Source organism: Phyllostomus discolor, chromosome 12 (genome assembly GCF_004126475.2).
Source record: "Phyllostomus discolor isolate MPI-MPIP mPhyDis1 chromosome 12, mPhyDis1.pri.v3, whole genome shotgun sequence".
Classification (NCBI taxonomy): domain Eukaryota; kingdom Metazoa; phylum Chordata; class Mammalia; order Chiroptera; family Phyllostomidae; genus Phyllostomus; species Phyllostomus discolor.
Window position 1 is genome coordinate 41,699,379 of NC_040914.2, and position 12,834 is coordinate 41,712,212.

The window sequence follows — 12,834 nt, forward strand, 5'->3', positions numbered from 1 at the left end:
GGGTGTAACTCCGGCATCAGTATTCCTTAAAGTTTCTCAGGAGATTCCAATGTTCAGCCGAGACTGAGTCACAGATTTAAGGCTTAATTTTACGTGGCAAATACTAGTCTAGAATGGAACAAGTATGGGTGGAAAAGGAAATCCCCCTGGATCAAAGCCTTCCAATTTTTTTCCATTAAAAATATCAGTCATGTCCTGTGAGACTTAGCCTGGGTCTAAGAGTCCTGGAAATGCTCCGAAGTCGAGGGAAAGTCTAAAGGTACCAAAAGTGTCTTAGGAACAGGCTATATCTGGGTAGGTCCAAAGTTAGTTTGCATCGAGAGTGTGAATAGAGAGGAAATCTGTTTGAATAAAATCAGTGAATTATTTGCCTCTGGCTCCCAGAGTTTTGTCAGCTTCATACCCTCTCCTCAAGGATTCTTAAATTTCAGCATGCATTAGGGTGCTGTCAATCAGCTAGATCAAACAGACTGTTGTCCCCACACCCACCCTGAATTTCTGAGTCAGTAGGTCAAACCAATTCCCAGGCGATGCCTAGGCTGCTGGTCTGGGGCCACTCTCAAAACCACTGCCCTAAAAAGTTGGCCAGATCAACACCCCCCTTCACGTCTACACCGGTCCAGCAAAGCCTTCGGAGTCTGACTGGAAAGATTTACCTCTCTAACGGCCTTATCCTTTGTCCCACTTCCCTCACATCTGTACACTGGTCAGAAATACCAGGTTCCTTGACATATGTCCCCCGGGCCTCTGGGTACCTTTGCAATGACATATCTGCTTGCAAAGTGCAGCTAGGGGTCGGCTGCTTCCTTAATGGTCTTTGTTTGGACGCTAGCTATTTCTCCTTAATTTATTTAAGTGTCAGTTTCCTTAGCTTGTAAACCATAAATAATAAGAGGACGTAGTTCATGCATTGCCTGGCACACAGTGAGTGCTCACAATAAATATGAACCGATCATTATTCTCATTGCCATTCGGGTTGCACTAGATTATTTCTTAACCATTCTGCTAGCGCGCCAGATCTGAGCAACTAGCCAGAGACGGTACCTATTCTGTGTATCCCAGTGTTCAGCCCATAGTAGGAACTTAAGACATATGAGCACAGTATTACAAAAGGATAAAGCCAAACCAAAACAAAACAAAACTACAACAGAGCAAACCTGATTTTAAACATCTTTCCTAAGTGTCCATCCCGTATTTCACTGAAAGCCCACGGTAACAGAGGAGGTAGGAGTGTGACCTCTGTAAGTCATTCTACCTTTGGTGGCACGAAGCTCATAGAACCTCCACGTCCCGACCCAGGGAGCGGGATGCACTGGAGCCGGGGGACACAGATGCGAGCGGAACCCGGGCGAGAGGAGGCCAAACTCTGCTCCGGATTCTTTAAAATTTCCCGCGGGCTCCGCTGGCTGGAGGCACAAGCCACGCCCCCTTAGGCATCCCGCCCCTTCTGCTGACACGCGCCAATCCGCAGAGAGCCAGGCTCTCCCAGAGAGCCAATCAGAAGAGGTCTTAGGCAGGCACCGCCTTTCAGCGAGCCAATAGGCGAGCGGCCGGAACGGGGCTTGCCCAGGCATGTGGGAACTACCGGCTGCCTGGACGCCACGTGCCGGCGGGTGAAACGTCCCGACTCCAGGTGATCGCGGGGACCCTTGTCGGGACAGTGGGGTCGAGGGGGCCGGCGCGGCGTTCCCCTGATCGCGGGGCCCCGTACGTGTGTCCACCTCCGGCTTGCGGTGGGGGACGCCGGGACCTGACTGACCGGTTCTCGGAGCCCGCGGGTGTGTAGGCCGGGCCCAGGGCGCCTCTCGTCCCGCGTCCCGGCCCTGATCGGGGGTCTCGGGCCTTAAGGGGACGGCGATGGGCGATGGGGACTCGGCCTGGCGGGGGCCTGACCGCCGCGGCCAGTGACTGACCGACACCCAAGTCCTTCCCTGGGTGCGGTCAGGCCTCCCACGCGTCACTCCTTGGAGGACGCAGGCTGTTGGAAGGGCCACGCGGGGCTGTCCTTGAACTCCCTTGTCCCGCGAACTTTTTAGTAACACAAGGGATCTTATCCAACCCGGTTTTCTCAGATTCGAGAGATTATTAATATCTTGGCTTGGGGGTGGGGTCGCACGCTCTTTAAAATACAGACTCTCAGTTCCCCCCTCCCCTTCCCCAAAATGACGGTTAAGAAGGTGCGGGGGTACGTCTGGAAACCGTTTTAATCCGTTTAAGCGTTTTCAACAGACGTCTTAATGGCTTCTGGCAACGAACTGCTTGGGGCGCGTCCCTAACCTAGTTCATCTCTCGGATTAATAATAATAAACAGACCCTCGTTTTATGGGGAGGGGACGGCGACCCAGTGCGGAGCAAGTTAGCCTTTAGTCACAGAGCCCACTGCCTGCCTGATCAGCCAGCAGATGGGTGGCCCTGGTGCCACTGGCGATTCTGACTTTATGGGGACACTGCTCTGGGGACTCTGCTCCTGGGGCCAGGTGGCTGCAGATCCCCAAAGCCCAGGGTCCAGGGGGGCTGGAGAGACATCTGTGACTGCCTTTATCCTAACGGATGTGTTATTTGAGCAAAACGTCCCCCGAGCCTCTCTGAGCTCAGCTGGGGGCCTAGCATGGGCGAGGCACATGCATGGTCACTGACTGTGGGTGTTGGCTTGCCAGCCAGGTCAGGCAGGTCGAACAGGGCTGCATTCACCTCTTTTTTTTTTTTTTTTTTTAAGTCGTCATCTGAGGACCTTTTTGTCATTGCTTATAGCAAGAGAGGAAAGGAAACATCGTTGTAAAAGAGAAGCATTGGCCGGTTGCCTCCCGTAGGTGCCCGAGCCGGGCACCCACCCCACCACTTTCTGAGTCCCGGACGGCGCTCCAACTGGCTGAGCCACCCGGCCACGGCTGCTTTCACCTCTTGAAACACAGCCACTGAGGGCTTTTCTTAGGGAGCCTGTTTCTGGTTTCTCTGAAACTCGGTCAACAGGGTCAGGGCGGCCAGCGACCCTAGTCCCTGCCTCAGGCTGGCCTGCAGGGCCCTCAGCCCTCCTCCTCCTCGGAGGTCCGAGGTCCGTCACCAGCAGCCTCCGTCTCAGGCTCCTTAGGCCTCCTTGTGCCGTTGCTGGGCCGAGGCCAGCTGAGTGAGGCTCTGGCACCGGCTCCACCATGTGACTCATCGGGACGAGGAAGTGGACTATAGTGAAGAGTCCTTGTAAGAAGGAGGAGGCTTCTCAGGGAGGGAGAGTCAGGACGGGTCGCTGCCTTGCCCTGGCCCAGGCACCCAAAGGGTTCCCGACCCGCCCCCTTCCTCCCACCACTCCCCATCTCTGCTGCTGTTGCTCAGGGTCGTGTCTCCTGTGAGGCAATGACCCTGTCCCCCGTCCCTCACCGTCTCTAGGGAGAGGAGTGGTCCCGGTGAATTTGGGGACGAAGCCCAGACTTGGGCCGCCCTCCGGGAACGGCTCTCTCTCACTGCCCACCCGTGCCCCCACCCAAACTCCTTCCCCTCCCACAGTGGCGACTCGTTTTGCCCCCTGGACTCTGTGTCAGCGCTTTCGCTGTCTGGATGCCCTTCCCTCCCTGGGCCCTTGGCAGACCTGCCTGAAACCCGTCAGAGTGTCCCCTCGCCCGCCAGGCCGTCCCTCACCAGGTGTTTCGTTGCGGCACCTGCTCCAGTGAGTCGGGTGCCTGTCCTCAGCGCAGTGCACCCCCATCCTGGGCGAGTTTCCGACCGCCTCTCTCTCTCTCTCTCCACCAAACCGGGAGTTCCCTGGGTTCACGGTCACCTCCAGCTCCGTGGGCCCCACAGCCTGGCTTCTGCCTCTTGTTACCTGAGCAAGTACCGGGTCTCTATGCCCCAGTTCTCTTACCCGCAACATGAGGATAATAATACTTTGTTTGGGTCGTTGGGGAGATTGGGTGACTCCGTGGAAAGGACTCAGAGCGGCAGTCTGTCTGCGGTGTTGACTATATGAGGGTAATTATTATTCAAGCAGGTCCTGGGCTCAGTCCAGGGGCCCGAGACGCAGTGCAGGCTGCAGGGCAGTGGGGGCAGGGGAGCTCTCACTGCAGGAGGGCGGGGGGAGGGAGGGCCTGGGCCATCCTCACCCAGCCCCCCCGGCCCCGTGTGTTCCCTCTCCAGGGTGCTGCCCCATCGGAAGATTGCCTCGCAGGCCTCCCTGGCCCTGCGTGCTGAGCAGACTGGGATGGTTCCCGGGGAGGCCCCTGAGTCTGCCCAGTGCCTGTGCCCTTTGCTGACCGGCCCGAGTGCCAAGGATGTGCTCCGGAGGAAGCACAAGCGGAAGAGCCGACAGCACCAGCGGTTCATGGCCCGGAAGGCCTTGCTGCAGGAGCAGGGGCTGCGGAGGGCGCCCCCAGAGCCGGCATCCTCCCCTCCTCATCCTCCTGTGCCGTCGGAGGCACCGCCAGGCACTGAGGCCGCCAGCCGTGGGAGGCAGCATCTGAGGGATGATGAATCTGGAGGTGCCCCGTGCGGCAGAAAGCCCACCCCCCAGGAATGTGCTGGGCCCTTGCCCAGCAAGTGCGTGGCTATCGACTGCGAGATGGTGGGCACGGGACCCCGAGGGCGGGTGAGTGAGCTGGCCCGCTGCTCCGTGGTGAGTTACCACGGCGACGTCCTCTACGACAAGTACATCCGGCCGGAGATGCCCGTCGTGGACTATCGCACCCGCTGGAGCGGCATCACGCGGCAGCACATGCGCACGGCCATCCCCTTCCAGGTGGCCCAGCGAGAGGTGAGGGCGGGCGGGGACCTGGGTGGGCTGGTGTGACAGGGTGCGAGGGGCAGCCCTGGGTTTGGGTCACCACTTAGCCACTGGAAGCGAGGGACCCTGGGACGGTTACTCGACTTCTCCAGACAGTGGGTCCATGTAGAAGGAAGTGTACCGCCTGACCTGCCTGCGTATACGGACTGCTGGGGTGTCACACTAGGTCACGCCTGTGGGAAGGCTGTGCCAGCTGCCGGGTGTGAAACGGCTTGCGTTTTACATTTTCTTTTCTGTTATGAAAGTATAACGTCTGTGCAAAATCTGTAAGGCCCACAGGGCTACCACCTTCAGGTATTAATATTTTGGTATATTTCCCTTTGTTAGTGTTTCAGGGCTTTGAGAAAGATCAGTTAGTGGTTGAGGAATCCCCAGATGTGCTTGAGCACAGGAAACACCCCAAGCCTTATTGACCTGAGCCATGTCCCCAGACCCCTCCGCGGTCCGATGCCTTAGATCCCTGGACCTGCGGGGGCTCTGGCATGCGCACGCCTAAAGACCACCGTGCCGTGCAGACTTGCACAGTGAGAACCTCGGAGCTCATGGGGGAAGTGGGTTAGGGACACAACACTCAAGGGCCGTCGCAGTGACACCCCCAAAGTGAAAACAGGGCCACCTAATAACAACGGCCCCGCAGCTTTGCACTGGTTAAGGGGTCAGGCGATGCATGGGTGCAGCCGTGAGATGGCACTTCACCTGGGAGAGACCTGGCGTCTTCCTCGTGGAGGCAGGCGTCGGAAGGGTTGCAGCTTGCGTTACAGGGAGCTGGTCCGAGAAGTCACCTGCAATCAGATGGAGAGTGGGGACAGCAGGTGAGGGCGGCTGTGGCCGCTCACACAGGCGGACGGAGTTCCCTAGGAGGTGTCTGAAGGGTGTGCATTTTGTGCGTTCCCGCGAGGCTCATTTCCCCCACGTGTGGTTTTCTGCGTGCACTTGGCCTTTCTCAGGGGCGAAATCACGCGTTATTCTCAGATCATGCTCTAACATAGCGATCATGTTGGAAGGCTCGCGTTGTTGAAACAGCGTTACAGCAGAACTTACTAATGTGTCTGGGTCTTTCCTGGGTCTGGGTAGATTTAGTAAATACTCGTATATAGGCTCTCGCGTCCCCCCTATTCACACGACTAGAGGGGTGTGGCCAGGGGTGTGACCAGAGTGGTGGCATGTCCTTGGCACTGGAGTCTGAGTGCCCTGTCCCCCTGCTGTGAGAGCTGACCAGAGCGGCAGAGGCAGGCTGGGGGAGGCCCGCAGTTGGCGGGAAGGAGAGCCACGCCCGCAAAGAGGGCCGGAGGGGTTGGAGGCCTGGGGCCTCTTTGGAGCCTGAGGGGCGGGGGGAGGCAGGGAACAGAGACGCACCTCGAGCAGACGGCCGGCGCGGAGCGAGGCAGCAGCGTCCTGTGTGCGGAGGGGCGGAGGGACAGGGTCCTGAAGACGGGGACGGTGTGCAAGGTGTGTCTCCGGTGCCAGGCACGGCTCCGTACACTTGTCCCCTCCTGTGTGCAGGGTGTCCATGACACGTCACCAGTCACGTCAGACACAGTCCCTGCACGTTTCCAGTGAGCTCACGGTGGGCGTGAGGGCTGTTGAGCAGCCGGAGCTACATGTGTGTACTTAGGGCAGGAAATCCCCTGCAGGACAGAGCCGGGGTCCTGACGTCAACGGGGGGGGGGTCGTGGGGTGGCCTCCTGACGTGTGAGCTGAGAGGCTCCTGGCCGGAGTTCAGGGAGGAGTTGGCAGGTGGCAGGGTGGGGAGGTCTTCAGGCCGAGAGACGGGCCTGTGAGCAGGAAAGGGGAGCTCGCGGTGAGTTACTAGATCTCTTGCGTCCACGGCCGGCTTCCACTCCAGCAGCCACCCACGGGATGGTGTCGGCGGATTCCCGTTTGCAGGATTCCCGTTTGCAGGGTCGGAGGCCGTCGGCGCGCCCCTGGGTGTCTCAGGTAGTACGTAGAGGGGTCTGGACCCCCAAACTCAGGCAGCGCAGTTGGCAGGAGCTCCCCGTCTCCCCTCTCCCTGCTGCCTCCGTCCGCAGGGACCTGTGCCCCCGCTGGTCTCGGCCCACCTGACTGGCCGCGGGGCCCTCCGGCCTCCTTTCCCCGCGCACAGATCCTCAAGCTCCTGAAGGGCAAGGTGGTGGTGGGCCACGCCCTGCACAACGACTTCAAGGCCCTCAAGTACGTCCACCCTCGGAGCCAGACCCGGGACACCACCTGCGTCCCCGGCCTCCTCAGCCAGCCCGGCCTGCACCCCCGGACCCGGGTGTCTCTCAAGGACCTGGCCCTGCAGCTGCTGCACAAGAAGATCCAGGTGCGTGGGGGGGAGCGCCAGGTGCGGCTGCGCCTCCAGCTCCTCGTCCCCCCTCCAGCCCATCCAGTCCCGGGTCTCCCCCGTGCGCACGCAGCCTGGGCGTTTCTCTGCAGGCTCCTCCTCCCGGCATGCACCCTGCCCCCGGCTGATCTCGCCCAGGGCCGGGCTCTGTGCCCGCGTTTGCAGTCTGTATGGGGCCTTCTTGGGTCAGGGCGGCTCGTGACTCCTGCCGTCCTTCACCGTCGTCGCTCTCTCTGCCCCTCGAGCCTTCGGAGGCTGTGACTTTTATCTCACTTTGTATCTGGGGAGACGGGCCAGAGATGCTGGGGGGCTGGTGCGACGGCTGAGCTCCCAGCGCTTCTCTGTCCGGAAGGCCCCTGCCCTCCTCACCGTCCCGAGCTGGACACCCCCGCTCGGACAGTGCGTGGTCCTGGCCTGTACACAGGGCCTGGTGTGACGGGCCTCTCCCTGGGGCTTGGCAGTGACCGGGGCTCCCGTCCGCAGGTGGGCCGGCACGGGCACTCGTCGGTGGAAGATGCCGTGACGGCCATGGAGCTGTACCGGCTGGTGGAGGCGCAGTGGGAGCAGCAGGAGGCCGGCCGTCGCCGCGCCCGCCCCGAGGACAGGGAGCCTGACAGCAGCACGGACATGGAGCAGTACATGGAGGACCAGTACTGGCCCGAGGACCTGGGCCCTGGCCCTGGCCCCGGCGGGGGCGAGGGGGAGACGCAGGGCCGGAGGGTGTGAGGGAGCAGGGGCTTGTGGGGAGCGGGGCTGGCACAGCCAGCTCCCCCAGGTCCCAGGAGTTGGGGTCGTCTGTCCTCGGCCCCCCCCGCCCTGTGGTCTTGCTCGTGGCACTTTACAGACACCGTGAACCTGCCGGGTGGACTGGCTGCCAGGGCCCCACAGGAGCAGGGTCTGCACCCCAGGGTCTGCGTGCACTGCCGTCCCAGGCTGTCACTTCCCCGCCCCCTGGGGGGGTGGGGGCGGTGTCAGCCTCTTCCTGCTCCTCCCCTCCCTCTTCCTACCGAGGAGTCGCTGTCAGGTTCGGAGTAAACACGCCCAGAAGCTTTCAGCTGAGGTGACTCCTGAGACGGGCTCCCTCTCTCTCCAGCGGGGCTCTGGCTGCAGCGGTGCCAGAGGAGCTGGTGGCGGCTCCGCGGGGCCTGCGGGCTCCTGGGGCGCCGCCCCTCGCTCTCTCGGCACCGAGAGCAGGGCCGCTGTTCCGCACGCACAGGGAGGGCGGACAAGCTTCGGGTGGGGATCGGCATGTTTGCTTTGAACCAGATCAGGCGTCTCCCCTGCCCACTCAACACTAGGCTCTCTGGAGCCAAACCCTGAGAACCAGGACGGTGGCTTGAGATCCGGGTCGCCCGTGCACAGCTGCACCCACGGGACCTTATGTATTTATTAAGAGCAAGGCCACCGGGGAGCGGAATCTGCGTGTCCGCCGGGGCTGGGGCGCCGGCAGCTGTGCGCCGTGCCCGCCCTTGGCAACCGGGCACTGTGGCTGATGCTGTGCCAGCTGGGTTTTCTCCGGGTCTCTCAAGTGATCTGTCAGGATTCCACCCCCAGCCCTATTTTCCCAGGGCAGATTGGGGGTACTGGGGTAACCAAAAGCTCAGGTCATGCAGGCCTTTAAGCCCCGCATTCGCTTGTCCTTGTCATGTAATGGCTTTGAGGCCTCAGGCACCTGTGTGACTTCACTCTTGAGCTGCTTCCCTCATCCACGGAGTGGGGACAGGGATACAACCTACCTCGTGGGGTTGTTAGGAGGATGAAGTGCTAGCACCCAGCACGGTGCCCGGCACATAGTAGGCCCTGGTGCGTGTGAGCTGCTGTTCTTGGAGGATTCGTTCCAGCCTCTTCAGGATAACACCTGAACATGCCCCAGGTTGAGGGACTTTGGCCCAGATAGACCCGTGCTTGCGTGGCTGTCCCAGCAGGTGAGGCTTGGGCCCGTGGTGAGGACACCATATGGGGGTTCGGGGTTCTCGCTGCTCCACGGCGTGCGGCCCCCGTGTGCCCTGTGTCCCTGTGCCGCGTGCAGCCGGCGACAGGGTTTCTCACAGCAGTCCGAGCCCAGCAGCAGGGCCAGGGAGGGCGAGGCACCGCAGAGGCCACAACTGCTGTGAACCTGGGGCCACCCACTGCGCCCCTGACTGCAGGGCGGGCGGGGAGCTGGCTGAGTCACTGCCCGCTGCTGGCCCGGCTCCAGCGCTTCCTTCCGGGTTCCTTGGGAGTCCAGCCGACGCCACATGCACGGCTGGCAGCAACCTCTGCTCTTCCATCTGTGGGTGGAAGGAAGAGGAGACCGTTCAGGGCGTCCCAGACGTGGCCTGGGTTCTAAATCCGCCTTGTTGGGAAAGTGTTCTGAATAAAGCACTATTGGGAAGAGAGGGGGAGCGGCCTCTTCTTCTGTGAATCCTCACGCCAGAGCGGGAGGGGGGCCTGCAGGGACCGGGGTGCAGGGACACGGGTCCTAGCCTTGGAGGTGGGCGGCGTTCAAGATGGCGCTTTGGGGGGTGACAAGAAAATGTTCGAGTTGCAGGATTTATACAGTGTACACATTTTAAATATTTCATGCCTGCCCTATTATAGAGCATACGTTTAGTTAACTGGTTTCTCCCCAAAGCTATGTATCAGTTTTTTTTTTAAGATTTATTTATTTTTAGAGAGGGAAGGGAGGGAGAGAGAGAGAGAAACATCAATGTTCAGTTGCTGGGGGTTCTGGCCTGCAACCCAGGCATGTGCCCTGACTGGGAATCGAACCTGCGACGCTTTGGTTCACAGCCCGCGCTCAATCCACTGAGCTATGCCGGCCAGGCACCTTTTTTAATCTCTAAAAAAATTGTTTTAATTGTAAAACACACAACATAACACTCACCATCTTAGCCATCTTTAAGTGTAGAGTTCGGCAGCGTTAATTTAAGTACATTCACAGTGACCTCCGGAGCTGCTTTTATCTTGCAAAACAAACTCTGTACTCTAAACAACAACTGCCCATTCCTCCCGCCCTTCAGCCCCTGGCGACCACCATCCCACGCTCTGCTTCTGAGTCTGATGAGGTGTCTCTTAGAAGGCGGCTCCTACAGGGCTCCCCTTTTCCGTGGTGGCCGGCGTGTTTCCCTCGGCACAGCATCCTCAGAGTCAACCCCCGCCGCCGTCGGTGCTGGAGCCTCCTTCCTGGGCACTCCTGGCTGTCCCCGAGTGGTGGGGCGGCCTCCCCCTCTGGGGTCACGGTGACCAACACAGCTAGGGACATGGGTGTGCAAAGGAATCTCTCTGGGGGTCAGTCCCCCCCCCCCCCGCCCCCTTATCCGAGGGTTCCTTCCAGCCAGCTGCAGTCTAGAAATAGGGAGTTTTCAGGAGCCGTCCACGAGTTTTGAGTTGAGTCATCCACGGGCCGTGCTGAGTAGTGTGATGAAACCCCCTGTGCTGTCCCGCCCCATCCCACCCGGGATGTGACTCATCCTGTGGTCCACTGTTCCCCCCACCCCCCCACATTCATCACGCAGCAGCCTCTGCTACAAGGTCAACTGTGTCCAGTAACCCTTACTTGACTGGATAACCCCAAAGTGCAGCAGTGGCGATGCTGGCCAATCGGATACGCCAGAGACAAGCCATAAAGTGCTTCCTCAAAGTGAAAAGGTGAAAGTCCTCCACCTCATGAGGACGGGGAAAAAAGGGGTATACTGAGGTCGCCAAGATCTAGGGTAAAAACGAACTCTTCTCCCCGTGAAACTGTGAAGGAGGAAAAAAAAAATCGTGCTAGTTTTGCTGTCACACCTCAAGCTGCGAAAGCGCCGGCCACAGCGTGTGACGAGGGCCAGTCAAGGTGCAAAGGACACCAACTGTGAGGGCGGGAGACATGAGCGGGGAGCGTGTCCTGATTCAGGGCAGCGCGTGTGAGAGGAGCTTTGAGTCCACACGGGCCCCCCACCCCCCGGCCAGGGCACCGCTGAAACGGGGGACACCGGGCCCTTCCATGCAGGTCACACAGATCCGGGGGCGCGTGTGTGGGGAAAACTAAAAATGGCTGGAGTAGCTGTGTCTGCTGGTGGGTAAGAAGTGGATTAAGGCTGGGGACCACCCTGGGTTCAGACATCCCCTGGGGGTCTCGGAACAGATGCCCCAGGATGATGGGGACTGCGGTACACCCAGCAGTGGGAGGGTTGCATCACAGTGATTCTGTTCGGGTTTTTGAGACACTTTCTCCACAGTCACGGCACCATTTCACATTCCCACCAGCGGTCCCCGGGCGGTCCGACTTCTCATCCTCGCCAACAGTTGCTATTTTCCGGGCTGGTGGCGTCCGGCCCACTCCCCGACACCCGGTGCTGGGTGTTCAGAGAAGGCCACACTGGCGGCCCCCGTGTCTGCTGCTGTCACAGGGGGTAGGCCAGCCGTGCCCGGACTCGTGTCTGGAAAGGCAGAGGGGTTTGCCCTGAGTGACACACCAGCCGTCACCTCACCCCACCAGACCTTGTGGCCTTGGTCTGGCCACGGACGACACCCATCCGACCTGGGAAACCGGGGTAGGGCTCCTTCCTGGGACCCCGTGAATCACCCCCCAGTGCCCGCGTCCATCCCCGGGGCCCGCAATGCACTCGCAGAAGCTCAACAGGCCTCAGGCGGGGTTCTCGGTGCTGGGGGCCCCACAGCAAACCCAGCAAGCAGGAGGGGAAGCTAAACGAACAAGCAAAATACACGGCCTTCCAGAGGGGGCTGATTCCCGCAGCGGAGGCCTGGGAAGCGGGTCAGAGGTGCAGTTTCAACAGAGGCCGAGGAAGGACTCGGTGGGCAGCCAGAGGGAGAGGGAGCAACCGGGCAGATAACCTGACAGGAGGGTTTTCGGACAGGACAGCAGACGCCCAGGCCCTGGGGAACGGGGAAAATCCAGCGTGGTGACCGGACAGATGGACAGATGGAGGTGAGAGGCAAGGTCAGGGGAAGTGTGGGGGCGGGGCTGCCCTCTGCAGCACCCCAACTCGCCTCTCCCGCCCGAAGTCAGAGACCTGACCCGACCCCGCCAGCCCCGGGGCCCAGCACTCGGGGAATGTGGGTTACGGAGAGACGGGGTCACTCGGATGAGGGCAGGGAGGAGTCACCAAGGGAACTCAGAGAGGCTTCCCATTCAGGTTCAAGTCTGAAACAGGGGGTCTCAGGTCAGGTAAACGCTCAGGAGGAGCGTGGAAAGGCCCGTGGGACAGAGGAGAAAGACGGGCTCGGAAACTGCATGAGAAGAGAGGTTTGATTTTTCTTTTTTTTTTAAAGATTTTATTTATTTATTCTTTAGAGAGAGAAGTGGGGGGGGGGGGGAGAGAGAGAGAAACATCAGTGTGCGGCTCTTGGGGGTCATGGCCTGCAACCCAGGCATGTGCCCTGACTGGGAATCGAACCTGTGACACTTTGTTTCGCAGCCCACGCTCAATCCACTGATTTTTTTTTTTTTTTTTTGACGGTGGGACATCACTGTGACAACCAGTGACAACGATCAGATTTTGGGGGAGGTGACCTGTTAGGGTTTGAAGGACGTGGAGATGGGGGGTGAGAAACTGGGGAGCCGCCTGGGGCCGGTGAGGGCCGGGTGGGTGCAGGGTGCTGGGCGAAGAAGAAAAGCAGGGCAGACTTAGAGGTGCAGACTCCGAGCCCAGCAAGGGGCCGGCTCCGGAGGGGTGGGAGCGGGGGCGGAGAGGGGAGACCCAGCTGGAGGCGGACGTGTGTCGGTCACCAGGGGGCGCCTGCGGGGACGGCAGGA

At 60.2% G+C, this 12,834-nt stretch overlaps 1 protein-coding gene across 2 annotated transcripts; it reads left to right on the forward strand.

Moving 5' to 3' along the window:
* Nucleotides 1-1,534: 1,534 nt before the first annotated feature.
* Nucleotides 1,535-9,468, forward strand: AEN (apoptosis enhancing nuclease). Of its 2 annotated transcripts, none has more exons than XM_028502322.2 (4): nt 1,535-1,633; nt 4,126-4,738; nt 6,873-7,073; nt 7,578-9,468. In XM_028502322.2, exons 2-4 carry the CDS (start codon nt 4,190-4,192, stop codon nt 7,818-7,820), a joined length of 993 nt encoding a protein of 330 aa, XP_028358123.1. In that variant the 5' UTR covers nt 1,535-1,633; nt 4,126-4,189; the 3' UTR covers nt 7,821-9,468. The 2 variants fall into 2 exon arrangements, with proteins under 2 accessions (XP_028358123.1, XP_028358124.1); XM_028502323.2 differs by lacking the exon at nt 1,535-1,633 and adding an exon at nt 1,674-1,778.
* The last annotated feature ends 3,366 nt before the right edge of the window (nt 9,469-12,834 follow it).

What these genes read in the sequence shown, in the direction of transcription:
- AEN (XM_028502322.2), top strand. Translation starts at nt 4,190, where the DNA reads ATGGTTCCCGGGGAGGCCCCTGAGTCTGCCCAGTGCCTGTGCCCTTTG. An exon ending in TCCAGGTGGCCCAGCGAGAG is followed by an intron (nt 4,739 to 6,872) that starts GTGAGGGCGGGC and finishes CCCCGCGCACAG; the next exon opens with ATCCTCAAGCTCCTGAAGGG. An exon ending in TGCTGCACAAGAAGATCCAG is followed by an intron (nt 7,074 to 7,577) that starts GTGCGTGGGGGG and finishes TCCCGTCCGCAG; the next exon opens with GTGGGCCGGCACGGGCACTC.